General features: G+C 67.9%; 2 protein-coding genes across 2 annotated transcripts in view; one reads left to right on the top strand and one right to left on the bottom strand.

Moving 5' to 3' along the window:
* The first annotated feature begins 4,644 nt into the window (after nucleotides 1–4,644).
* R3HCC1L (R3H domain and coiled-coil containing 1 like) lies at nucleotides 4,645–13,784 on the top strand. Its single transcript, XM_019556292.1, has 6 exons — nucleotides 4,645–6,652; nucleotides 11,349–11,524; nucleotides 11,840–11,910; nucleotides 12,029–12,124; nucleotides 12,412–12,552; nucleotides 13,234–13,784. Exons 1-6 carry the CDS (start codon nucleotides 4,775–4,777, stop codon nucleotides 13,287–13,289), a joined length of 2,418 nt encoding a protein of 805 aa, XP_019411837.1. The 5' UTR covers nucleotides 4,645–4,774; the 3' UTR covers nucleotides 13,290–13,784.
* A 7,208-nt stretch (nucleotides 13,785–20,992) lies between these two features.
* The window catches only part of LOXL4 (lysyl oxidase like 4), a gene marked incomplete at its 5' end in the record, with an annotated part of 6,026 nt that continues 2,679 nt past the window's right edge, over nucleotides 20,993–24,339 (bottom strand). The window contains 5 exons of the mRNA XM_019555507.1: nucleotides 20,993–21,181; nucleotides 21,421–21,532; nucleotides 22,586–22,722; nucleotides 23,811–23,926; nucleotides 24,092–24,335. Of these exons, the coding sequence (XP_019411052.1) occupies nucleotides 21,111–21,181; nucleotides 21,421–21,532; nucleotides 22,586–22,722; nucleotides 23,811–23,926; nucleotides 24,092–24,335 (680 nt within the window). The remainder of the gene's footprint in view (nucleotides 21,182–21,420; nucleotides 21,533–22,585; nucleotides 22,723–23,810; nucleotides 23,927–24,091; nucleotides 24,336–24,339) is intronic.

Here is a 24,339-nt window from a genome sequence, read left to right on the forward strand (position 1 = left end):
GGCGCCCGGGACGCGTCTCCCTCCTGCCCGTGGCTCTACCGGCGCGGGCCCGGGGGCACTGAGCCAGCCAGGCTCCGCTGGGCCGTGGGGCCTGGCCCTGGGGCTTGCCGGGGGGAGTGGGGCCAGTGCCCCCCCCGCCTCCCCGCGTTCGCCGGCTGCCTGCGGCGCGCCGCAGAGCAGATGGTCCATGAAAATGTTGCACACACCGTCCCCGCCCCCAGCGCCCTGTTAGCAATCTGCCTGCGCCGTTAGGGATCCCGCCGGCCTCGGGAAGCAGATGGGAGCGTGTGCGTGTGTGCAGGCCTGGGCCAGAGCCGGCGTGTCTGGGCAAAGCCGTGCCAGTGTCGCCCCCGCGAGCTCTGCCGGCTCCGGAGCCTCTGATGGAAGGAGATCCCGGCTGTAGGTCCCTGTGAGCCGGGGGGCTGTTCGCCCCAGAGGGGCACGGGCCACCTGCCCGCTGGGGACACGGGGCCGGGCGCCAGGCCCTGGCGTGCTGTCGGTGCTCGGTGGCCACGCGCCAGCTGAAGGGGTTTCTAATGGAGGCTGTTTAGAATCTCCTTGTACCTGCTGTTTTATGGGTATTATTATTTTTTAAGAAGCGCCAGGGCTGCAGCAGGCAATAAAGAGTGACATTGTGCGTGCGGAAGCGCCGTGCCGGCCCGCAAGGGCACCCCCAGCACCCCGAGCACAGCGCTGCAGCAGCTGGGGAGCCGCGGCCAGGGGCGGGGGCCTGTCCCCCGGGACACAGCAGGGCCACGCTCCCGACAGCGGCCCGGGGCCTTGCACGGGCACGGGGCAGGGGGCACGCTGCCCTCCCTGCGTCCGCCCCAGGGTTGCCGTTCCACTGCTGCTGGAGGGCTGTAAGGTTATGCGCGCTATTGATGGAACTATGGATCGAGTGGAATTAGAAACCTCGCCAGCTAAAAATACAGCTCCCTGCCAGGAAGCGCGGCAGCCTGCAGCGGGGGCGCTGGGTGCCGTGCATGCTTTTTTTTCCAGGAACTGGCACGGTGAGCGTGAGCCCAGCCGCCGGGGATTGGTGCCCCGTGTGCCCCTGGCCTTGCGCATCTTCCTCTCCGGCGCCTGCTCCTCCCGGCACTGCTGGCAGCAGGATGCATGCAGGCCCCGGGCCGTGGGCTGCCCCATCCACGGGTGCAGAGGAGCTGGACCCACACGGCTCCGGAGCCGAACAGAGCTGGGTTTGTGGCCGACTTGGGTTCAGGAATAACCAGTCCCTCACACCCTCCTCTTGCACCCCCTGCGCTGCTCTCTGGGCGGTGGTGCAGGGGGCATCGTGCCCCGTCCCGGCAGGAGAGAGCAGACCAGGCAGCCTGGAGCGGCCCAGCCCTGCTTTAGCGGCGGGAGGGAGCGGAGATGGAGACCTGGCTTGTGGCTCCGTTGCAGCTCCAGTGCTGCAGGAGCCCGTCCCTGCCTTGCGTGGGAGCAGCCCCGGGCGCCCCGTGCCCGGCTGCTCGGGGGTGCGGGCGCAGGGCAGGGGTCAGTGCTGGGGTGAAGCCGGCGTTGCGGGCTCCGTCCAGCGCAGCTGCTGAAGGCAGCGGGGTCCAGGCGGTGCCCTGGCAGACGTGGGGGCAGCTCTCATGGGAGCCCCTCTCACAGGACGTGCTGCGCGTGTGGGGGGGCACGGGGGGAGCTGCCATGTTCTGCGGCAGCCGCTGGCACGAGTGGAGGTGAGCTGTGCGGCCGCCCCGCTCGCCTGGCGTGAACTGGCCTGGAGGCGAGGGCCGTGGCGTTGCCCCCCCGAGCGTGAAATCAGTTGGTGCCAGTGAGTGGTGCCGGGGCCCAGCGGTGTGTGTAATAGGCCGGGGCGCGGGGGGGTCGCACACTGCGCCCCGGGAAGCCTCTGTTCCAGCTACTCAAGCGTCTCTCCCTGCACCAGTGGGCGCCGTCCCGCCAGCCCCTGCCCTTGAGACGGGTGGCGGCGCTCCCGGGGGCCTTGACGTGGGTGCCCGGGCGGGATGTCCGTGCTGAGGCTCCGGCCCGCCCCCGGGGCGGCGGGGGACGCTGGTGGGGCAGCGCCGGCGCGGCACCAGCCAGCTCGAGGGTGTGGCCGTGAACGCGCGTCTTGGAGCAGGCTGTAAATCCGCGCCCAAAGGCTCCTCTCCTTGGCGGTGCATGCAGCTGCCTGGCTCCGGGCGGCTGCCTCGGCCCCGCGCCTGGGCAGGGAGCGTGGTCCCTGCTGCGGGCTGCGGCACCCCCCGGGGCTGCGGCTCCCTGCCTCTGCCCCTTGGACCCGCCGTCCCCCTCCCCGCAGGCTCTGGCTGACGCTCGGGGCCTGCCCACGCGGCTGCTGTAGCCGAGGCGTGGGGCAGCGTGGGTTCCCGTGGCTGGACCCCTCCAGGATGAGCCCTCCTGCACCTGTCTGCCTGGACTGATCCTGCTGGGACTGGATGTGACCCCTCAGCTCCCTGCCTGCCTCGTGGCTCTGGGATGCTCTGACCCTTGTGGCTCCAGGGCTGGGGTTGTCTCGCGCCCTTGCAGGCCAGGCGTGTGCATGGCTCCGGCTAAGAGGGGCCGGGTCACAGTGCTTGCCAGGCCCCTTGCAGGAGCTGGCACCTTCCACCCTGAACCTGAGCCTTGTCTGTTGGGTCCTGAGCGGCCCCCGGGTTGCCCGCGTGGCTGCTGGCTTCTCTGTGACCCCTCGTGCATGCAGCACCCGGGCCGACCAGCAGCCTCTGAACCTGACCGGGAGGCGATTCTTGCTAAGCCCTGCTCGCCCAGCTTCGGGGAGGCAGGTTGCCAGCACTTAAAGGCTCTGGTGCCTTCTCCATGGATGACACGTGTCAAGTGTGCCCTCCTGAGCATGCACCGGTGTGTCCCCCAGTGTGGCGGGGCTGAGCTCCCTGCCTAGGGGAGCCAGGCGGGCAGGGCCAGGAGTGTGCCCAGGGCTCGGCTCCGCCTCGTTGGGCAGGACAGGCCGGGCTGCCAGCATCGTTCGGGTGCCTGTGCTGGGGGGTCCCAGGCCTGCGGGGGAGGGAGCCAGGCCTGAGGTTTCTATGCCCAGCAGCCGCTGGCTCTTGCTGGCCTTGCCAGCCGGCGGGTGCTTCGGAGGTTGCTGAGAGAGACCCATCCATCACGCGGTGGCTCCAGAGGCGCGAGTGCGAGTGCCGCGCTCGCCGGCAGCCGTCCCCCCGCCCGTCCATCCATCCATCAGCCGTGCGGAGCGAGATGTAGCGGAGCAGGCGGCCCCAGAGCCCAGGCACTTTCTGACCGAGCCTCGCGCCTGCGGCTGAGCTGCAACCGCAGAGAGCAGCCGGGGGCACGGCCCGCGGCCCGCACCTTCCTGGCCCGGCCTGGCCCGGCACAGGGAGAAGGGGCAGCATGGGGCTCGCGGGCACCCCTTGCCTGGCCTGGGGGTCTCTGTGCTGCGGGGCTTGGTCCTGATCCTGCCCCTGGCCCTGGCAGGTCTGTTTGCAGCGCAGCGCAGGGAGGGGCAAGGAGCCTAATGTGCCGGAGGTGCCTCGGAAATGAGAGCCTTGGCCGTGTTCCTGGCCCGATCGATCCGCCGGCAGCTTATGCATCCTGACATTCATAATCTCGGCCGGCCCTGATGTTCCAGATGAATGGCCCCGGGGGCCGTCCATCCGTCACTGCGCATTAATTACTGAAGAGGTGTTTTTCCAGTGATTTACCTGACAGCGGCCGTGATGGATGCCCCCGGACGCAGCGGGCAGCTATTCATCATGCGGCCACGCCTTTCCCCCGCTCCCCGCCGCCGGACGGACCCCCCGACCATCCGTCTCCATCAGCCCGTGGGGCTTGGGCCCGGCAGCGAGCAAGCAAATGGTGCTGCCTTATGCTGGGCGCCATGGAGCATCGTGGCCGGTGGGTGCCAGCGTGCCGGCCCTTGCTATGCTCGAGGGAGCACTGCCAGGGCCCTGGGGCAACATCTTCCCCCTTGCTGCTGGGATGGGCGAGCTGAGCCCGTGCCACGGCGCTGCAAGCTGCTGCCCCGTGCGGCAGGGTGTCTCCCAGAGCCAGGCCGCTACTCGTCCCTCTGTGGGGGACAAAGAGGTGCAGGAGGCCCTGGCTTGCAGGCTCTGTGCACATGCATGCGTGCACACGTGCACACGCATGCACATGCACGCAGCCCCTGTCTGCAGGAGTGCAGCACAGTTTCTCAACCAGGGGCTGTGGCGTCCCGGGTGCCACGGGGCACCGGCCATGCGAGTCCTGTTTGGGGGCAGACATGACTCATGGATAAGTCAGGCTGGATGTGACCCCTTTAGAGACCCACTGAATAAGGGGGAGAGAGCGCAAGCTTCTGTGAGCCCAACTTTTCTTCCTCAGCTGCTGTGATTGAGGTCGGATAAACCTGGAGACTGAGGCAGGGATTCATCGTGTTAAAAGCTCCTTGCCCCGCTGTGCCCGTCCGGTCTTTGCCATGGGAAAATCACTGTATTTGTTTTCTGCAGTCCAAAAATGAGAGAAGACAAAGAGCCGGCATTGTCCGAGGGGGCCTCTGGTCCCTCAAGGGTGCCTTGGGCCTGGAGAGGTTGAGAGCCATGGGCACGGGGCCACAGCCGGGAACTGGGCGCCCTCCCTGCCCTGGGCTGGCTTCCCGGGGGCTGCGCAGGCTGGGGCAGGGGCAAGTGGTGGGGGCTGGCATCTGTCCGTGCTGTCATTTGGGCAATGCCTGTTGTGCCCCCTGGGCACCTGCCCAGCGTGACCCAGGGGCTGCCCGCGGGGCCCCCAGATGCGGTGCCTGCCGTGCTAGCGATCTGCCTCCTTCTCTCCCTTGCAGGTGGAGGCGGCCATGCAGCAGGAGGGGGAGAGGACCCGGGCTCGACCCCGCAAGCCCGACATGGCCCTGTACGTACCCAAAGCACGCCGGGAGCGGGCGTCTGGCGCTGGCTCCGCACTGCCCGCGGGGCACCAGAGGGAGGAGGAGAAACTGTGCCGGCCACCGAGGGAGCTCTCCAGTGGCCACAGCAAGAGGCAGAGCCCCGGTGCCCGTGAGCACTTGGCTGGAGACAGCCGGAGACCAGACGGGAAGGCGAGGAAGGGGCTGGCCCGTGGGGACGTGGCATCAGGCAGCCAAGCGGCACGTGGCCGTGGCCCTCCGGTTCCCAGGCAGCAGCAGGAGGACCCGTCCCTGTCTCGCTGCCCGCGGGAGCAGGCCGCTGCGGGGATAGGGGGCAGCGGGGACAGGAGCCGTGGGAGCCCCGGCTTCCAGGAGCCATGGGCTGGCATTGTCTCGTCTCATCCCGCGGAGAGCGCTTCGGCGGCCCTCGTGGCAGCGCCGGGCTCTTCCTCCGAGCCTGCGAATGGCGTGGCTAGCGCCAGAGCAGAGCAGGCAGGCGCGAGCATCCCGCGTCAGGCGGAGCAGGGCCCGGGCTTTGCAGTACGGCCGGCAGGCAGGGAGCTGGGGAGCGTGCTGGAGGCTGCAGCAGGGAGCGAGGAGAAGGCGCGTGAGCTCGTGGCGAGCATCTGTGATGTCACAGGGGAGAGTGCCCCGGCTGCGAGCACGGGTAGCTCGTGTGAGCGCTCAGCAGGGAGTGTCCCAGAGCCAACAGGGGTGAACAGGGAAAGCCCCCGTGAGCTCGTCGAGAGGGATGTGTGTAGCACATCCAAGCTTGCAGGGGAGAGTGTCCCGGCTCCAGCAGAGCAGAGCATGTGTGGTGCACTTGAGTTTGTAGGGGAGTATGCGGGGAGTGCATCTGCGGTCTCAGGGAAGGACCTGGATCTGAGGGGGGAGAGCGTGGGCAGCCTATCCAACCTGCTAGAGGAGAGCGTGGGGAGTGCGTCCAAGCTCGCGGGGGAGGGTGTCCCCAGTCATGGAGCACAGGGCATAGATTGCACCAGTGAACTCCCTGGGGACAACGCAGGGAGCACATCTGAGCTTGCAGGAGAGAGCGTCCTGGCTCCAACAGAGCAGAGCGTGTGTGGTGCACTTGAGCTCGTAGGGGAGCGCACAGGCAGCACGTCTGCCATCTCGGGACAAGACCTGGGCCTGAGTGAGGAGACCACGGGCAGCCTGTCCGAGCATCTAGAAGAGAGCGCGGGGAGCGCATCTGAGCTTGCAGGGGAAGGCATCCCCTCTCAGGGAGGGGAGCTCGCCAGGCTTGCAGCCGAGTTTGCAGGCTTGCATGCAGGGAGCGTGGCGGAGCATGTGGGGGGCCCGGCAGAGCTTGTAGGTGAGAGTGCAGGTCAGGTGCCATCATGTGCAGCTGGGCACGCTGCCGGTGCGCTGGGCCGGGCGGGCGGAGGCCCGGGTGAGCTTTGCGGGGAGGGAGCAGACACCACGCCTGTCTGGGCCGGCTCGGGCATCAGGGTCCCTCTGGGGGGCGAGTTCGAGGCCAGCAGCGGGGCAGGCGGACGCACCGAGGGGGTCTCTGGCTGTGCAGCGGCAGGCGCGGTCCAGGGGTCCCCTCCTGCATGCAGCAAGCTCGCTCGGTCTCTGACAGTGCCGTGCTGCCCCTCGGACAGTGCGGAGCCGCTCTTGGGGGGCAGCTCGGCTGTGGAGCAAGACGCCAGCACGTTGAGTCAGCCAGGCTTGGACAGGGGGTCAGCATCATCCTGCCAGGAGGGAGACAGCCCCGGGGCCCCGAGCGATGGCAGCGCTGTGGCTGAGAGCTGGGACGCCCTGTTCAACGACGACGGCGACTGCCTGGACCCGCGGCTGCTGGAGGAGGTAGGGCCTGTGCGCTCGCGGCGGCCTGCACTCACGGGGAGCGCCTGACCCGGGGGAAGCCGGTGGTCGCAGAGTTTAGAAGATGGGTTTGCATCCGTGGTGGTTTGGGCAGGGCTGGTCCTCCGCAGGCCCCTTCCAGCCCCGCTCCCCCGTGATGCTCTGATTCGTCCTGTGTCATCCTCGGGGGAGGGACGCCTGGGCCATGACCGTGCCCAGGCTGGTGCCTGCCAGCCGCGGGCCGCAGAGGGCGAAGGGAAGGGAAGCGTCTTTGTTTTATAGAACGTAATACGTGTGCTTTGAGAGGTGCTCGAGCACCGTAAACCGCCGCGGAGCCCTCGTGAAACGCGGGGGCAGTTGTAAAGCATGAGGCCAAAATGCACCAGCTCCATTGAAAACGCGGTGCGAAGCTTCCTTGAAGCAGCAGCCGCTTCATCGGAGCAGCTCGTTAGCAACCTTCCCGTAAGCGCCCAGCTGAATTTACGGCAATTAGCTGCCGGTTCCCTGCCAGCGTCAGGGGAGCACTCGGCTTTCGCCGCGAACCCAGGGATTCGTGATTAACTGCTAAATCAATAGAGCAGAGCCGGCGTGGTCCAGACCGGCACGGCCGGCCCCGAGGTAACGAGCGGGGCTAGTATCGCCAGGGGGAAGGTCTGTCCCTGGCTGAGCGTGCCCCGGCCTGGGCATCAGCGCCGAGGGGCCTGGTGCTGGAGCTGCCTCGGGCGCAGCTAAATGCAAAGGCAGGCATGGGGATGGAGCTCCGGAGCCGGGCGTGGGGCATGTGGCATGCACACGGTGCTGCAGGTCCCGGGGTCTGTGGCCAGCACAGCACCCGTCTGTCATGAGGCAGAGGCCGTTGCCGCCAGCGCGGCTTGCACGGGGTGTGGTGATGCTGGCGGTATGCAGACACGGCTTTGCTACGCACGGGCTGCTCGTGTCTGTGCTGAGCGTGTCTGGAAGGTGCGGGGATGCCTTGCTCTGCTCTGGAAGTTTCGCAGGCTGCTGGGCTGTTTGTTGCCCTGACCCCCGTTGTCCTCCCCCACTTCTGCTCCGTGTCGGGAGGGGTTTAATCCTCCCCCCAAGGCGCTGGTGCTGCTGCAGCCCGGGCTGGGGCTGGGCTGGGCCAATGCTCCTGCTGGCACCGACCCAGGGGGGTCTTGCCCCTGCGCTCAGGCTCAGCCCCGCGCTGCACTGGGGCAGGAAGCGATTTCCCCCCTGCTCCGACTGGTTGCAATGGGGGGTTTCCCCTTCCCCTGCAGTGGGGGTACAGCCTGTCCTGGGCTCTCTGCAGTGCCCACAACCCCCCGGCAGCAGCAGGATGTTGGCAGCCGCGGCCCCCCTGCATCCCAGAGTGGGGGCGATGCCTGGGGCTGTGTCGGGGGCAAGTGTGTTGTCTGGCTCCGAGGTCGGACACGGGGTTTGTCTGGGTGGGTTTGGACAGGCTGGATCCTGCCCCAGGGCAGGGGTGGATGTGATGTAACCTCTGCAGGTCCCTGCTGGCCCTGCGGCTCCAGCGTTATATGACTGTGAGAGGGAAGAGCCAGACCTGGGTGTGGTGAAACAGCACCGTGCACCTGGCCCTGTGCGTGTGCAGGCGTGTGCCAGTGCACATGTATATGACAGCAGCGTCTCCTTACATATCCTGGGACCGCGCCCTTTGTGCGGGGGCGGGGCGGGCGGTAGCTGATGCCCCCGGTCTTCCCGTCCCACCGCCACAGCTTGGCCCTGTGTGGTACATGGGGCCAGGCTGGGAGACGCTTTGCTCTGCTTCGCGATGTGCAGAAATGGGTGCGAGGACAAGACAGGAGCCGGACGGGAGCCTGCCCGGCTGGACCTGGACCTGGTGCCCGGGTGCTTGGACGGCTGCAGCCGGGAGCGAGGAGGCACCAGCTGTGCATGCGACTGCCCCGGGGCCCCATCCCAGCGTCTGGTTCACATTCCCAGCAGAGCCCCAGCTCAGACCCACGGTGCTCGGTGCTGTACGGACGCAGAGCCCAAAGGTGGTGGCTGGCCCCGTGGGACAAGACCGCAGCCGGGATCAGAGGGCTGGGAGCGTGGGGGGAGCTGGCGCAGCAGGGGATCCATGGGCATCGCGGGCTGGCTGTAGCGTGGGGCATGGGGGAAGCCCGCGTGACTGGGTTCGGGGCTGCAAGGGCGTGGGGGGCAGCACGAGCTGGCAGCTGCTGCCACAGGTGCACGGGCGAGGCAGGGCAGAGTGCAGGGAGCCTGATGTGGGCAGTGCTGCGTGGCAGAGCTTTGCCCTGGGGAGAGGAAGAGTTTGACAGTTGAGTTTGCATCTGTTGCTTTGCCCAGCTCCATTAAGAGGAGCCCCTGCACTTGGCTGCCCCTCGGCTGTCCCCAGGGCGGGGGAGGGCAGAGCCCGCGTGGCGGCCGTGGCTGTGCTGGAGTGCGGGGTGCAGCCCTGGGTGCACGTGGCGTCATCCGCCCCGGGGTCAGTGCCAGGGGCTCTGTGCCGGGGCAGCGTGTGCTGGGGGGCTCCGGGGACCGGCCACAAGGAGGAAAACCCTGCCCCACAGAAAGAAAAATTCACTCTGGGTCTCCAGGTTTTCCAGCCCCTTGCACGGGAGGCAGTGCTTGCAGGGGGATGTGGGGGCTCTGGGCGTGATGGAGTTGTTGTTAATTAACGGGCCGGACAAGAAAATTAGCAGCGCTGCCGAATCCTCATGCGCCGCGGGTCGCTGCCGGCCAGGGAGATTGATGGCGCCGGGCGCGGCGAGGAGATTTCTGATAGCAGACGGCCCCTTCGTCTGCAGAGAGAAGCGGAACGAGCTCTGGCGGCCGGCAGCCCGAGCCAGACAGATTTAGACTGGGAGGAAGGTGCCCATTTTTTAACGAGGAGGGTAATTAACCATCGGAACAATTTACTTAAGGGCCTGGCGGGTTCTCCATCACTGGAGCCTGGGCGTTGCTCCCAGAGCTCGGTGCCAGCTCCCCCTGTCCCGGCGGGTCCAGGAGACGCAGGAGGGGGCGATTCTCCAGCGGTGCTGTGCAGGGAGCTGGGCGAGGCGATTGCACGGGGCTGTCCCGCGTCTGGGGGGGGCGCGGGGGCAGTGCCGATGGGGGTACAGCTACTGCGTGAGCAAAGGCCTGTGCGGACGGGGGCACGAGGAGGCTCGCAGGATGCCGGGTCCCCACCATGGGGTGCAGCAGGCACTGGGGGCGTCCGTCCGCCAGGCCGCAGCTGCCTCTGCGCTTGGCGGGGACCAGGCCTTCTCCCGGCGCGGAGGTGCCAGGGGCCTGGCCAGCTGCACGCGGCCGGGATCAACACGCGGGGAGCAGCAAGCGTGTCCCCGGGCATCGCCCGCCCGGCCCTTCCCAGAACGGCAGCTCCCAGGTGCGGAGCAGGGAGCCGGCCGCGGCGAGAGCTGCATTAGTGCAGCATTAGCGCAGCACCGTTCCCGTAAGCAATCAAGGGTCAGGAAGCGCCCGCGCGGAGGGGGCCGTGCCGGCCTGTGCCTTCCCGTCCGCCTCCTGTGCCGTCTCTGTGGCGGGAGGCGACCGGGCGCCCAGGCTGGCTCCTCTGGGCTGGCCTGCCCGCACCAGCCTGGCTCCGGCGGGGGGAACGCCCCGGCTGCGGGCAAGGGCCTGGGGCTCCATCGGGCAGCCGCCGCCGCAGAGCAGGGGGGCCCGGCGGGTGCCCTGCCCGATCTGCCCCTGCCCCTGCCCCTGCCCCTGCCCGGGCAGACGCAGCACCAGCTGCTGAGCCTGCGGCCCTGCTCTGCCGCACGCGGCGCCTCGTGAAGGGCGGGACGGCGCCAGGCATCTCCCCAGGCCCGATCCTGCCTGGAGCCCTGGGCTCCGTCGCCTCCAGGGCCGAGGGTGGCGGGGGGCACGGGGTCCCCAGCTGGACCCGCCGTACGGAGCCCTCCTGAGCCGGCCGCCCCATCGCCAGCTCGCCGCAGTTGCCGGCGCTGCGTAACTCAGGCTCCTGCCCCCGCCGCGCCCAGCCCCCCTCCCCGCGCCCCTCACCTGCCTCAAATCCATCTTCCCCGTAAAATTGTCGGAATTAACGCTCTTTATCGACTGAGCCGGCCAGGATTTATGGACTCCAGCCTTGCAGCCGCGGCCACGCCGCCGCGACCGCTCCAGGGATCCGCGGGAAGGGGCTGAGTTATGGGCTCTGCGCTGCCTGGCCCGTGCGGGGTGCGGGGAGAGGCACCCCGGGAGCAGCGGGGCTGCCGGGGTCCGGTGCCGATTCCAGTGCAGCACCGGGGGGCCCAGCAGGGGATGCTGTGCTGTGGGGGGCACTGGCCCCGGGGCTGGGCGCTTTGCCCCCCGTGGGGAGGAGCGTGGCGCAGTCCTGGGGTGGCTCAGCTCTCCCCCTTGCTCTGTCCCCAACTCTCGCCGCAGCTTGCAGCACCCAGCCGGGGCCGGGCACCTTGATCTGGGTGTGGGGAGGCCTGGGGGAACCGTGTCGGGGCCCCCGCCGCATGGCCCAGCAAATCAAGCCATGGGAGACTTAATGGGAAAAGCGGAGGCGCGGTGCGAAGGCCTGATCGATACCTCCCGATGTGCCCAGTGCTGTTAATCCATCTCCCCGCCAGTGTCCGGCCATGTCCCAGGGATTCGCCCCATCCATCAGTCGGTGCGGTGCAGGGGCCAGGACCCGTGGGGGGGGGAGCCGGGACCCCCGTCAGCCGTGGGGCAGCTCACAGGCCTGCGTGCACCCCCCTTGCAGCTGTCGGGCGGCGGCGAGCCCCGGCATGGCGTGCAGGAGCCCCGCTTCGACTACTACAGCCCCCGGGCGGCCGGGCCAGACCTGAGCGACGCGGAGCTGCCCCACGTCATCGAGATCTACGACTTCCCCCAGGACTTCCGCACCGAGGACCTGCTGCGCGTCTTCTGCGCCTACCAGTGAGTGCCCTGTGCCGCCTGGCCTGCCCGGGCACCGCACCGCCCCTCGGCCCCCGCTGCACCCCCGACCTGGTCTGGGAGCCCTGGGCAGCCCGGCCAGAGCTGCCCGCATGCCCAGGTCCAGGCTCTTGCCATCAGCTGAGTACCCAATGCCAGCCCCATCCTGCCAGCTGTCAGCCCTCCTTGCTGAGCCAGGCAGGGGTTCCCCCAGGTCTCGGGCCCCCTTCTTGCCCTGGCTGTTGGTACCCCCCTCCCACCCCTGCCCATCAGGGGCTGGCGTATATGGCCCCCAGCTCGGCTTCTCTGCCCTGCCAGGAAGAAGGGTTTCGACGTCAAGTGGGTGGATGACTCGCATGCCTTGGGGATCTTCTCCAGCCCCATCACAGGTACAGGCTTCCTGCTCCAGCCCAGGTCCCACCGTCCTCCAGTGGGTGCCGCACATCTGGGTGTCCGCTGGGTGCTGGCAGTGCCCCGTCCTGACCCGGCCCCGGCCTCTCCCCACAGCCCGCGACGCGCTGAGCAGCAAGCACCTGATGGTGAAGACGCGGCCGCTGTCCCAGGGCACCCGAGCTGCCCAGGTGAAGGCCAGGGCCTGTGCTGGTGAGTGTGGGTGGAGCAGGGCCCTGTCTCTGCAAACTCTCTAAGAGCAGAGGAGCTGGCTCGATGGCCAGGCCGGGGGGGGGTCAAGGGGGGAGGGCGCTGGCACCAGCCCAAGTATTCCCTGAGCCCGTGGCAGTGGAGCCCTAGTGTAGACAAGGCCCCACGGCTGTCGGCAGCCTTGCTGCAGGGCTGTTCGCCCCAGGCCAGGGGCAGTTCCCGTCCCCAGTGCCTGGCTGCGGTGCCCAGCTCTGAGAGCCCCCCTCGTCGGCTCTGCCCTGCCCCCACAGAGTTCCTGCAGCCGGTGAAGGAGCGTCCCGAGACGTCGGCGGCCCTGGCCAGGCGGCTGGTGATCGGCGCCCTTGGTGTGCGGAGCAGCCAGAGCCGAGCCCAGCGGGATGCCGAGCGCAAGCAACTGCAGGAGGCCCGAGGTGGGTAGGTGGGTCTGGGGGAGCTTGGGGCAGGGGCTGGGGCATTTGGGGGCTCCCATCGGAGCCTGGGCAGCCTGTTGCCCTGCGTCTTGCGTGCAGCCGGGGCCCTGACCAGAGGCAGCTGCATCCGAGCCCCCCATCTCATGGGGTCTGGTGCAGCCTCACCCACCCTTGGCTCCGCAGCCCAGGGTCCAAGGGGCCTGGGCTCAGCCGGCGCCGCGGGGAGGAGCCGTCCCTGCCGCTGGGCTGGCAGCTGGCTCGCGGCCCTGCAGCTGCAGCGGGCAGATAACGGGTGATGGAGCGCGGCCGCGTGCTGGGCCAGGCTGCCTGGGAAACCGCTGCGCTGCCATCCCCATCACCTGGCGAGCGGAGCCAGGCACCGGCTTAACCCTTCCCTGTCTGGTGCCAGGGACTTGCGTCCTCTGCCCCCGGGCCCCCGTCCCCACAGCAGTCCCAGCAGTGCTCTGGGAAGAGCCTGCCCCTGCTTTGCTGCCCGTGGTGGAGCTGCCCCGCTCCTGCCACCTGCCTCGGGCAGCAGGTGCCGGCGTCCAGCTCTGGGCGCAGCGTTTGGTTCTTGCCGCTAGATGGAGCCCGAGCAGCGCCCAGGCTGCCCCTGCCCCTGCCCCTGCCCCTGCCCCGGGCAGGGGATCCAGGCCTCACGCCGCCTTCTCGCCCCGGCAGAGAGGAAGCGCCTGGAGAACAAGCAGCGGGAGGACATCTGGGAAGGCCGGCAGTGAGCCGGCTGCCGGGAAGAGGCTGCCCCACTGGTGCCAGCCGGAGGCTGGGCCCAGGGTTCGAATGCTGCAGCAGCACTGTCAGCCCAGGGAGCAGGGGCAGGCGGTCCGGTCCGTCTGGGCTCAGAGGGAGCCTCTTGGTGCGGTCAGGGCTCCTGATACTGCTGTGTGAGGCTGCAGGGTGGGCCCTTCTCCAGCTCTCCCGCACCCCGGGAAGGCTGGAAGAGTTGTGGTGCGGGGTCTCGCGGCTGGGCTGGGCAGACGCTGAGCCAGGGACCCATGGCGCCTGCCTGGCGCTGCCCAGCTCCATCTCAGGGTCATTGCCCTGGTGCTGCAGCCGGGGCCAAGCAAAGAGCTGGGGGCTGCGGGAGGCCATTGCTGCCCTACGCCGAGCTGCTGGAGCCACAAGGGAGCACTGGCCTGGAGTCCCTGCAGAGCTGTGAGTGTGCAGAGTCGCTGTCCTTTATTTTCCTATTAAATGCCATTTATTTTATAGTGTGCTGTGGTCCTGGGCTGCTGGGCCCGTGCTTCCCACGCACGGCGGTGGTGACTGTCTCGGGTGGGGGACGCGGGAAGCCCTGGAAGCGAAGCGTTTGGATCCTGGGAGACATGCAGGGTTCCTGCGTTCCCAAAATGTGCAGTAGTGAAATGATTATGTGCAGCGTGCCGTCATTAGGCCCCAGAGTGAATGGCCTCCAGGATCGCAGGGGCTGGCTGTGCTCAGGGCAGCAGGTTTGGGCTGATCTCCACATCCGTTATGACCAACCCAGGGCCTGAGAGGCCTGTTCGTGCTCCCCAGCCAGCCCAGGCACTGCCCATTGCAGTCCTCCACCCTTCCCGTGCCTCCACCATCAGCTGTGGCACCTCCTACAGCCCCAGCTCCGAGCTGGCCCCGTGGAGCTTGGCCCAAAGGGGTGCAACCAGGTCTTTAACAGAGAAGGGGCTTGGGGACGTGCAGCACCGAGCGCAGGTCTTGCCCAGCTGGCCCGGGCGACGTGCTGCCGGCGCAGCAGCCCGTGTGCAGCCAGTGGCTGCGCTGGGGCCTGCGTGTGGAGCAGGCGCCGGCAGCATGTTAGTGCCTTGTGCGCGCTGGGAGCACGTGGCCTGCCTCCCTGCCCTGCGGACCCTGCTCCGCCCCTGGCTCCCCGCCGGCCCCGCTCCATGATGGACCCCACGGGCAGGGGCTGGCACCATGCCCGGAGCGAGAGCTGCTGTGGGGCCACGTGGGCCACCCCACGGAGGGGCCCTAGGCATGGCGGGCACCCCGCGGGCTCTCGGAGCAGAGGCCGGGCATCGCGTGGCACCTCTCCGGCAGCTGGGCTGTGGGGTGGGACGGTGCCAGCCTCCCCCTGCTTCCTTGCTGCTGGGCCCGGGCAGCTCGGTCCCGCGGGGCGTCAGGAATGTGCCGCCGGCCGCTTGTTGACGTCGCGCTCCCAGCTGCAGACCTCCGCCCTGCTGCAGCCGCAGCCCCAACAGCCCCGGCCTTGTGCGCCCGCCGGGCAGGGCTGGAGCCGCGCCACGGCCGGCCTGTGATGTGGCCACGGTCCGGGCCGGGACCGGGGCCGGCTTCCTGACCGGGCGTGGGCGGAGGGAGAGGCTTTTCCTGGCACGCGGCTGCGCCCTGAACCAGGCTGGCCCTGCACGTGGTGGGGTGCGTGCCCCCCGCCCCCGGGAGCGCAAGGGGCCGGAGCTGCAGCTGGCTGGGTGGGCAGGTGCCCGGGGCAGGGGGCTCCGGCCCTGCGGTTGCTCCTGCTCCAGGACAGCCAGGCCTGGAGAGGCCCTCGGGGCCCTGCCCGCTGCCCTCTCTGTCTCCGCAGGCTGGCACTGGCCCATCTGCTGCCTCCGGCCTGGGCGTCAGCCGGTTCCCTCCTCGTGTCCCGCCTGTTTGTTTCTATCTTGAGCAGCCTGGATCCTCCTGCGTCCCCCGGTCCAGCTCTTCAGCCTCGCCCCCCGCTTTCTGCAGGCTGTGATGCTACGTGCCCCCGTGCTGCGCGCGCCCGTGCAGCCAGTGCAATGTGCTGAGCCGGGTGGAGGTACCCGCAGGGCCCCCGTGCTGCCAGACGTGCTGCTCTCATGCTACGATGCCGGACGACCCCGAGTTGCACGTGGCGCTGTGCCCGGCTTCCCAGCTGTGCTGCAAGGCGGATGCACAGGGGTGTGGATGGGTTGGGGGCAAGCGTGGGTGCCCTGGCCCCCAGCTCTGCATGTGCACTGCGGGGGCTGCTGTCCCCAGGCGAGAGGACTGGCAGGAAGGGGCTGGGGGCGGCGGTTTGCACTCCCAGGCTTCATGGCTTTGGCCTGAAGGATCCTGCCCTGGCTGGGTTGTGGAGCTGCTTTGAAGCACTGGGCGCTGGGCACAGCTTGGGCTGGGGCCTGCCCGGTGGGGGCTGGTGCTCCTGGACCGGGGTGCCCGAGGCTCCTGGCTTCAGGGCCCTGGTCAGTTGAGGAAGGGGGGGTCCCCTGGGCATTGCCCCCACTCCGGGCTTGCCCCTTCCAGGCAGCTGTGGTGCCCCAGGCTCCTGGCTGCCGGCGCTGCCCTGGGGCCGTGCGGTCCCCATGGGGCGGTGTCTGGGAAGCGTGGGCCAAGCCAGCGTAGCTGTTCCCAGCTCTGCCGCAGCTCGAGAGCAACGTGCAGCTCTGTGCACATGGGGCCGCAGCCCAGCTGGCTGCACCGAGCTGGGGCAGGGCGGGGGGGACCCGGGCCCCTCTGCGGCACCGCTGCAGTGCAGAGCAGAGCAGCCCCGAGAGCAGATGGCGCGTCCAGCCGTGGGGCCAGGCTCAGGATAACGCTGCAGCCCCGGTGCGTGAGATGCTGCTGCTTATGGCCTCTGAGCTCCCTGCTGAGACAGGCCCCTTGCAGGGGCCGTGGTGGAAGCCCTTCGCTGGGGGTCTCTGGGCTCGGGCTGGGCAAGCGCCGGGCAGGGGCCAGCCATGCCTGGTGTGTGCTGTGAAGAGCTGGGAGCCCAGGACCCCTTTGCTCTGCATCGCCGGGGGCGGTGAGAAGAGCAGGAGGATGCTGATGAGGACCGGGCGCAGCTGGAGAAGGAAGCAGGGCTCCGGGACCCGCCTGGGTACAAAAGAAGGTGAAGGGCGCTGGGAAATCACGAGGGTCTGCACCGATGCTCCTGCTCACACAGCCCAGGAGACTGCTGGCGGCTTAGGCGACTAGAGCGTGCTGCTGGCCCGTGTTCAGCTTGTTCTCCGTGTCCCTCGGGTCGTGAGCACATGCTCCCCGGGCTGGATCGGTGCACGCGGTTCTTCTGCCCTGGGTGCAGGACTTTGCACTTGGCCTTGGGGAATCTCATCTGGTTTATTGTAGCCGTGTCTGCAGTCCGGTCAGGTCAGAGTCGGAGACCAGCCGGGCTGGCAGGGCCTTCCAGGGGTTGCACCTAGCCCAGCCCCTGCCCGAGGCAGGATCAGCCCCATCCAAAGCATCCCACACATGCCTTTGTCTGACTTAAGTCTTAACCCTGCACCGCACCCTGGGCACAGACTGGGCTGCACCGCGGGGTTTTGCTTTCCTCTTTAATGTGGGGCACGGCCTCTGTCTGGGGTCTCGAGTGCATTTAGCCGGACCCTGACACCCTTGTCCCCCAGCTTCACTCGGGGCAGGTTCAGGGGCTCTTGGTGTGCCTGGCCACAGGCCCTGTCTCCGTGCCCAGGACGCCGTGTACCGGTAAGACAAGGAAGTGTCTGGGATGCTTTGGATAGTGCAGAGCCGGGGCAGGGGTCTCCTGCTCTTCAGCACTGGGGAGGCCTCCCCTGGAGCCCTGTGCCCAGGTCTGACCCCGCACTTCCAGCAGGACGTGGACAGGATGGAGAGGGTCCAGTGCAGAGCGACCACAGTGAGCAAAGGAGGCACGATGGATGTCTGGGCTGGAAGAGGTAGTGTGACTGGATCTGGAGCAGAGCAGACTGAGCCACTGGCCGTCACGTGTGACAACTCATGGCCATCAGGAGAGGTCCCGGATGATTGGAAAAGGGCAACATAGTGCCCGTATTTAAGAAAGGGGAGAAGGAGGATCCAAGGAAGTACAGACCAGTCAGCTTCACCTCAGTCCCCGGAGACATCATGGGGGAGATGCGCAAGGAATCCCCTCTAACCGTCTGGAGGAGAAGGCGGCGATCAGGAAGAGTCATCGTGGATTCACCAGGGGCAAGTCACGCCGGACCAACCTGATGCCTTCTGCGAGGAGGTGGCTGGCTCTGGGGATGCGGGCAGACCCGTGCATGTGGTGTACCCAGATTTTAGCAGGGCTTTTGATACGGTCTCCCACAGCGTTGTCTCAGGTGAGCTAAGGAAGTACGGGCTGGATGACTGGACTGTGAGGTGGACATAAAGCTGGCCGGAGCGTCGGGCTTGGCGGGTAGTAATCAATGGCTCGATGTCTAGCTGGCAGCCGGTATCAAGTGTGGTGCCCCAGGGTAAGTCCTGGGGCCGGTTTTGTTCAACATCTTCATCAACAACCTGGAAGATGGGCTGGATGCACCCTCAGCAAGTCTGTAGATGCCACCAAGCTGGGGGGAGGAGTAGATATGATGGAGGGCAGCGGTAGGATGCAGAGTGACTGAGACAACTTGGAGGATTGGGCCAAAAGAAACCTCAGGAGGTTCAACAAGGACAAGTGCAAAGTCCTGCCCTGAGGAGGGGGCGATCCCCTGCACCGGGGCAGGCGGGGGGGACGGGCTGGGCAGCAGCTCTGCAGGAAAGGACCTGGGGGGACAGGGGACAAGGAGCTGAACAGGAGCCAGCAGTGTGCCCTTGGTGCCAGGAAGGCGACCGGCATCCTGGGCCGCATCGGCAGGAGCGCTGCTGGCAGACGGAGGGACTGATTCTTCCCCTCGATTCAGCACTGGGGAGGCCACATCTGGAGTCCTGTGTCCAGCTGTGGGCCCCCATGACAGAAGGGATGTGGACACACTGAGATAGTCCAGAGGAGGGCAATGAAAATGGTTCGGGGCTGGGGGACATGGCTTGTGGCACCCTTTTCTGCTCCACATGTCAGGGGGTTTAATCCTCCCCCAGAGATGCTGGGTGCTGCGGCCCGGCTGGGGCTGGGGCTGGGCTGGGCTGCGCCAATGCTCCTGCTGGCACCGACCCGCAGGGTCCTGGCTGGAGGGCCTTGCCCCCGTGCTTGGGCTCAGCCCCACTGGAGCAGGAACAGATTTCCCTTGCTCAGACGGGGTGCACTGGGGGAGGTTTGCCTTCCTCTGCTGCAGGGCATGGCCTGGCCTGGGGTTTCGGGAGCATCCTTTGCAGCAGCAGGCTGTTGGTGGCCACGGGCCCCCTGCTTTCCTGGGAGCAGAGGTGCGGGGCCGTGTCCTGTGGTTGTGCGACAGGGATTTTGTGTGGTTCAGTAACAGGTTCAACAAGCGCTTGTCTGAGGTGGTCTGGACAGGGATGCTCCTGCCTCCGGCGGGGGTTGCACTGGCTGTGACTACAGGGGTCTGTTCAGATCAAGACCCAGCACCTCCCTGCTTGGCTGGGCCAAGCTGGCCCCTCCCTGGGCCCAGGGCCCGGGACTGCTCCTGAGGGAGAGTGAGGAAGGAGCTGCGCCAGCGCCAGCACCCCGGCCCTGCACCTGCCTCCTGCCCTCCCTGCACAGCATCATTGTGGCCCCAGGCTCCAGGCCAGCTCGGTCCCGCGTCTCCCCCGGCCCTCGGGCAGCCCGGCCCAAGCTGTTGAACAGCCCCTGGGGTGTCCAAGCCGCTCGCTCTGCGCACCCGCGTCCCTGGCCCTTGCAGCGCCCGCCGCCTGGGTGCAGGTGCGTGCTGCCGGCGTCCTGCTCGGGGCATTGCGGGGGCTGCATCCTAGTGCCCCTGGAGCCGCTCACCCTCCTCCCCACCCCGTTGCAGCCGGCTTGGCCCTGCCCTGGCGCTGGCTGCAGGCGGTAATTACCCTGCCCGCGGGGCTTGCGGCCGGGCGCTGCCTGCTATTCCTGGCCCAGCAACCGAGCAGCAAGCGCATGGGGACAGGCTGGCCCTGCTGCCTGCCTCAGTTTCTCCCTCTCCCATGGGACAGTGGTGCTGAGTCCAGAACAGGGTGCATGGTGTTTGGCCAGGCTGGTTGTACTGGGGCAGGGCTGGGGTGGAGACGAGGGTGGCAGGAGATGTGCGGGGTGTCGGCAGGGCCCGGCCTTGGCTTGTCTCCGTCGGGCGCAGGGATCGATCGGGACGGGGGCCTTGGCGGTGGCTGCCGGCGGCTGTAAATCGTCTCGGCCCATTCCTCTTTGTGCTGACGGGGCCTCAGGGCCAGACGCCCGCGCCTGATGGATGGCTGCTGCGCTGGCGGCTCCCCCCCCCGCTCCTGGCAGGGGCTGCGTGTGCGGCCTGGCAGCACTGGGGGTGGGGGGCAGCTGTGCAGGGCCCCGACGGGCCTGCTGTTCCCGTCCTGCCTTCCTGCCCCATGCGCCCAGCTCTGGGGTGGAACAGCTCAGCTCATCCTCACGCGGGCGCACGGCCGGTTGCGTGCTCCCCTCCTGCCTGCGCGGTGCTGGGGCTGCGGGGGCCGCTCTGCTTGCTCAGTCGTGCCGGTGTAGGGGCTGGGGTGAGATGAGGATCGTGGCCGAGACCGGTCCCCCAGGAGGAAGTGGCTGGGGGGGTCTCTGCTCTGGGAGCTGCTGGTAGGGCCTGAGCTGCTTGGGGAGGAGCACAGGGGTGCGGGGGACAGGAGGGGGCGACTGGCCCTCGCCTGCTCACGTTTGTAGCATCGCAGAGCAGTGGGGCTCGCAGGAAGCTGCGGGGGTCACATCCAGGCCCAGCCTGGTCCAAGGCAGGATCAGCCCAGACAAACCCCGTGTCCCACACAAGTCACCCCAACACATCCCTAGGATCGCCCCCACCCTTGCCCCCAGGATCCAGGGGGCCATGGACGCCAACATCCTCCTGCCGCCGTGGGGGTGAGTCCCAGATGCTGCAGAGCCCGGGCCCAGGCCGTGCCCCCACAGTGTGACCAGTGTGAGCAGGGGGGAAATCCCTTTCTGCCCCAGTGCAGCACTCAGCCTGAGCATGGGGGCAAGACCCTGCGGGGTCGGTGCCAGCAGATGCATTGGTGCAGCCCAGCCCCAGCCCCAGCGCCTCGGGGGAGGATTAAACCCCCTGAGACATGGAGCAGAAATGGGGAAGGAGGGGGGAAACCAGCACAGCCCAGGCACCTGGGACCGCCATGGCAGAGCAGGAGGGGGCATCACTGTGCCTGGAGCGTCCACCAGCAGTGCCCGTCCCTTCCCTGGCATCTCCCCCATCCCCCTGCTCCGACTGAGAAGTGTGTCCTGGTCTCCAGGCTGAACTCACTTTGCTGCAACGTAAAGCAAAGTGCACAAGTGGGGTAGAGACCCCTCTGCCGCCCCCCCACATCTCACCCCAGTACTTCCCGGTGCCCATTGCTTGGCCCACCCCTGCCCACGCATGCAGAGCCAAGTCCATGCCGTGCGACCCCTTGCACACACCTTTATTAACACCACGATGGTTCTGCCACGAGTGGCCACGGCCTGAGGCCAGCCCTGAGATGGGGGGCGCAGGCCCTGTGGGCTGGGGTGGGGGGCTGAGGTAGTTGTCCCAGGCTGGGGGGGTGCCCTCCCTGCATGGCGCCCGGCCCCCTGCGTCCTGCCGGCCGGGGCGGGGAGCAGGGCCTGGCCCCCGGCTGTTGTCTGGGGCTGGGGCCAGTGCTGGGTGCCACGCGCTGCTTAGGCCCGAGGGCTCGGGGGCTGCCAGCCGGAGGGTGCCTGGGGCCTGCCGGGCTGCCCTTGCGCAGGGCCCGGCCGCCTGCAGCTCTGCTGCGCGTGCAGGCGGCGCCGGCCGCGGCTCTGCGCTGCAGCGGGGGCTTCACACCAGGTTAGTGGCCAGGCGCTGCTGCTGCTCCATGGCGCTGAGCACGTCGGCCCCGTGGGCATCACCTGGAGGAGGAGGGACTGGCGGGAGTGCAGGGAGGTGGCATTGGGCAGCACAGGGAGACGAGACCCCCACCTGTGCCCCGTGTCCCCAGCCCAGCTCAGGGCCTTCCTGGCCCACGGGGCGCTCTCCCGCTTGTGCTCTGAGCGACTGTCCCCAGCCCCACTTTGCGGCCCACGGTGCCCCTCGTGGCCTGCTCTGCACCGGCCCTGTCCCAGCCCCCTGCCCTCTGCGCCCGCCGTACCCGTGTGGCAGGCGTGCATCCAGATGTGCTGCCCGTCGTACTTGCACTGGCACCGCAGGACGTTGTTGGAGAAGTCCGACTCGGCCACCTCGTGCAAGGGGTTCACGACCACCTGGCCGGGAGGGAGGAGAGGGGGTGAGCGGGGGGCAGGGGCAGAGCGCGGAGGCTGGCAGAGAGCGATGGTGCAGCGTTCAAGGCGTGCATGACCCATGGGCTGATAAAGGGGCACCACGATACTTTCCACGCTGTGTGCGGTTCCTTTCCGACCACCCCCAACACTGCGTGTGCTGCTCTGACGGCTACTGAGCACCGAGCTGGTGGTAGCTGCCTGCGCGCGAGGCCGCCCAGCTCTTCCCTGCAGAGCCCATCAGAGGGGAAGGCGAGTTTGGGCTGCTGCTTTTGCTCATGTGCATCACTTCACACTTATCTATACTGAATTTCATCTGCTGTTGCATTGCCCATTTGCTCAATTGTGTCAGATCCTTCTGTAGCGCCCCACAGCCCACCTTGGTCTTTACTACTTTGAATAGTTTTGTTGTCCGTGCACCCCTGTCCAGATCGTTTATGGATGTGCTAAACAGTGCTGGTCCCAGCACGGGACCCTACTGCCCACTTCTTACCATCCTGAACACTGACCATTTCGAGTCGCTCTTTGCATCTGTCTTTAAACTAATTCCTAATCCATGAGGGGATGGTTCCTGTAATCCCGTGACTGCCTAATTTAGTTAAGAGCCTCTAATGGGAGACCTTGGCAAAGGTTTTTTGGAAGTCCAGATGTACTGTGTCAACTGGATGACCCTGGTCCAGCTGCTTATTGGCAGGTGGATTGACAGGCTGACCCCTGATCCCGTGCTAGTCCAGCCCTAGTGCTGGGCATCCCCTGGCCCTGCTCACCCTGGCTGCACCCTGTGCCCAGCTGCAGTGGAAACAAACTCAAGCCACATCCTGGCATGGCTCTCCCAGGCCTGGGGGGTGCCGGGCAGAGCCAAGCTGGGCAGCGGGGTCCTGACAGTGTCCGGCAGGGGACAGCAGGGCAGGGAGGGTGTAGGCAGGATGTGGAGAGCAGAGGGGGCAGCCTGGCCCTACGGCTGCATCGATAGCCCCTGCCCAGGCCCCCAGAGGTGCTGGGCCGTGCCGTGCCGGCTGCTGGGGCTGGGCTGCCTACCTGGAAGATGTAGCTGCCTGGCCGCACGTCAGTGATGTCGACCCACTGGCAGTCGATGTCGTGCCGGTAGGTGTCCCAGCAGCCCATGCTCACGCCCTGCTCCCCGAAGTTGGCGCAGGCAAAGCTCCGCTGCCGCCCTGCAATGGCACAGGGACATCAGCTGCCCCGGACTGGGTCAGACCCAGGCCTGCCCTGCCCAGGTGGCCTGGGGCTGAGCAGCGTTTTCCCTGGTCCTTTCCCACTTGCAGCCTCCTGCATTTAAGGGCTGGGAGAAGAGGGGCCGGAGAGCCAGGCAGCCCCCACCAGCCCCTCCAGGGCTCGGGCAAGGGACAAGCCCTGGAGGGGAGGGTGAGAGGACCAGGCAGAAAAGAGAGGACCCGGGGTCGCCTGCAAGGCTCTGGTGGTCTCCCTTGCTGCACAGTGGTGACTTCGACCTGAACAGATGAGCTCAGGGAAGGCTTCCTTGCTGCGAGAGCAGGGCCGCGGGGGGTGCAGGCCCCGGGGAAGGGGAGGGTGCTCCGGCACCCCAGGGGCTCAGGAAAGGGAGGGGGGGACCGGCGTTGGGCAGGGACGGGCTGGGAGTCGTGTCTGAACCGTGCGGGTAGGGTGCTCCCCCAGCCCTAGATCACGAGGAGACGCAGCCCAGGGCAGGTGGGTGCTGGGGAGGACCCGGCTCAGGCAGAGCCCCACGACTCCCAAAACACCTAAACCCCACCGTGAATGTGAACGTGCGGACTGGGAAAGCTCTGCCCTCTGAAGTGTAGCATCACAGCCCTCCCGCCACCCCCCACACTAGTCCTCAGAGCAGGAAAACCACAACTGGGTACATCCCAGTCAACCCCATTAGTCTCTAAGGCACCCGCGGCACGGCCATCGGCTGGGACTAAGATGCCCAGAGGTCCTGGCCCTCTGCTCCGGGCCAGACTGACGCTGCCCTGGGGGCAGGATGGGATTTTATCCCTGCGGGCAGGCTGGTCTGGACTGGTGGCCAGCTCTTCTCCCCCATTCACAGAGTCCCAGAGGCGCGGGGCCGGCAGGAAAGCCCAGGGGACGAGCCTGAGCACAGGGCGAGACCCGCGGCCGGGACTGTGCGGGGTGGAGAGTGGTGGGGGGACGGGACGTGGGCCCTTGAGCCCTGCCTGCCCCACCGCCCCGTCGCCCCCGCTCGGGCCAGACTGGGCCGTGGGGCAGGAGCAGGCTGGGGTGGGGGCAGCAGGGCACGTACCCCCGTGGCAGTTGCTGTCCTCCAGGCAGAAGCTGGCCTTGTGCCCCTCCGCCACCTTGGTGCCGTTGAGCGTGAGCAGGTCGTAGTGGGTGAAGACCTCGATGCTGTGGTAGTGCCTGCGGGGGAGGAGCGGTCAGGGGCCGGGCCGGGCCGGGGCCGGGGCCGGCGGGGAGCAGCTGAGCACCAAATTACAGCCCTGCCGCCCGCGGAGCCGCAATGACAGCCCCGGCGGGGACGCCGCTCATTACGCGGCCCCGCGGCCTGGGCTGCCCGGGGCTCACTGGTGGCACTGGTGCCAGAGCCAGGCGTGGCGGCCGGCGCGGGGGCGGAAGTCGGCGCGGCCCAGGTTGTGGATCTGCGCGGAGAAGCGCAGCAGGCGGCGGTGCCCGTGCGGCCAGGCCACGCGGTCGGCGGAGCCGGCGAGGCAGCGCTCCTCATGCGCGCAGGACAGCAGGCTCAGCGGCCGGTCCTCCAGGTAGGCCGTCTCCTGCACCAGCTGCGCGTTCATCACCAGGTCCGGGGCCGCTGC

The sequence above is a fragment of the Crocodylus porosus genome, unplaced genomic scaffold, assembly GCF_001723895.1.
Source record: "Crocodylus porosus isolate Cpor-Errol unplaced genomic scaffold, CroPor_comp1, whole genome shotgun sequence".
NCBI classification, from domain to species: Eukaryota; Metazoa; Chordata; order Crocodylia; family Crocodylidae; genus Crocodylus; species Crocodylus porosus.

What these genes read in the sequence shown, in the direction of transcription:
- R3HCC1L (XM_019556292.1), top strand. Translation starts at nt 4,775, where the DNA reads ATGCAGCAGGAGGGGGAGAGGACCCGGGCTCGACCCCGCAAGCCCGAC. An exon ending in CGCGTCTTCTGCGCCTACCA is followed by an intron (nt 11,525 to 11,839) that starts GTGAGTGCCCTG and finishes CTGCCCTGCCAG; the next exon opens with GAAGAAGGGTTTCGACGTCA. An exon ending in GAAGGCCAGGGCCTGTGCTG is followed by an intron (nt 12,125 to 12,411) that starts GTGAGTGTGGGT and finishes CTGCCCCCACAG; the next exon opens with AGTTCCTGCAGCCGGTGAAG.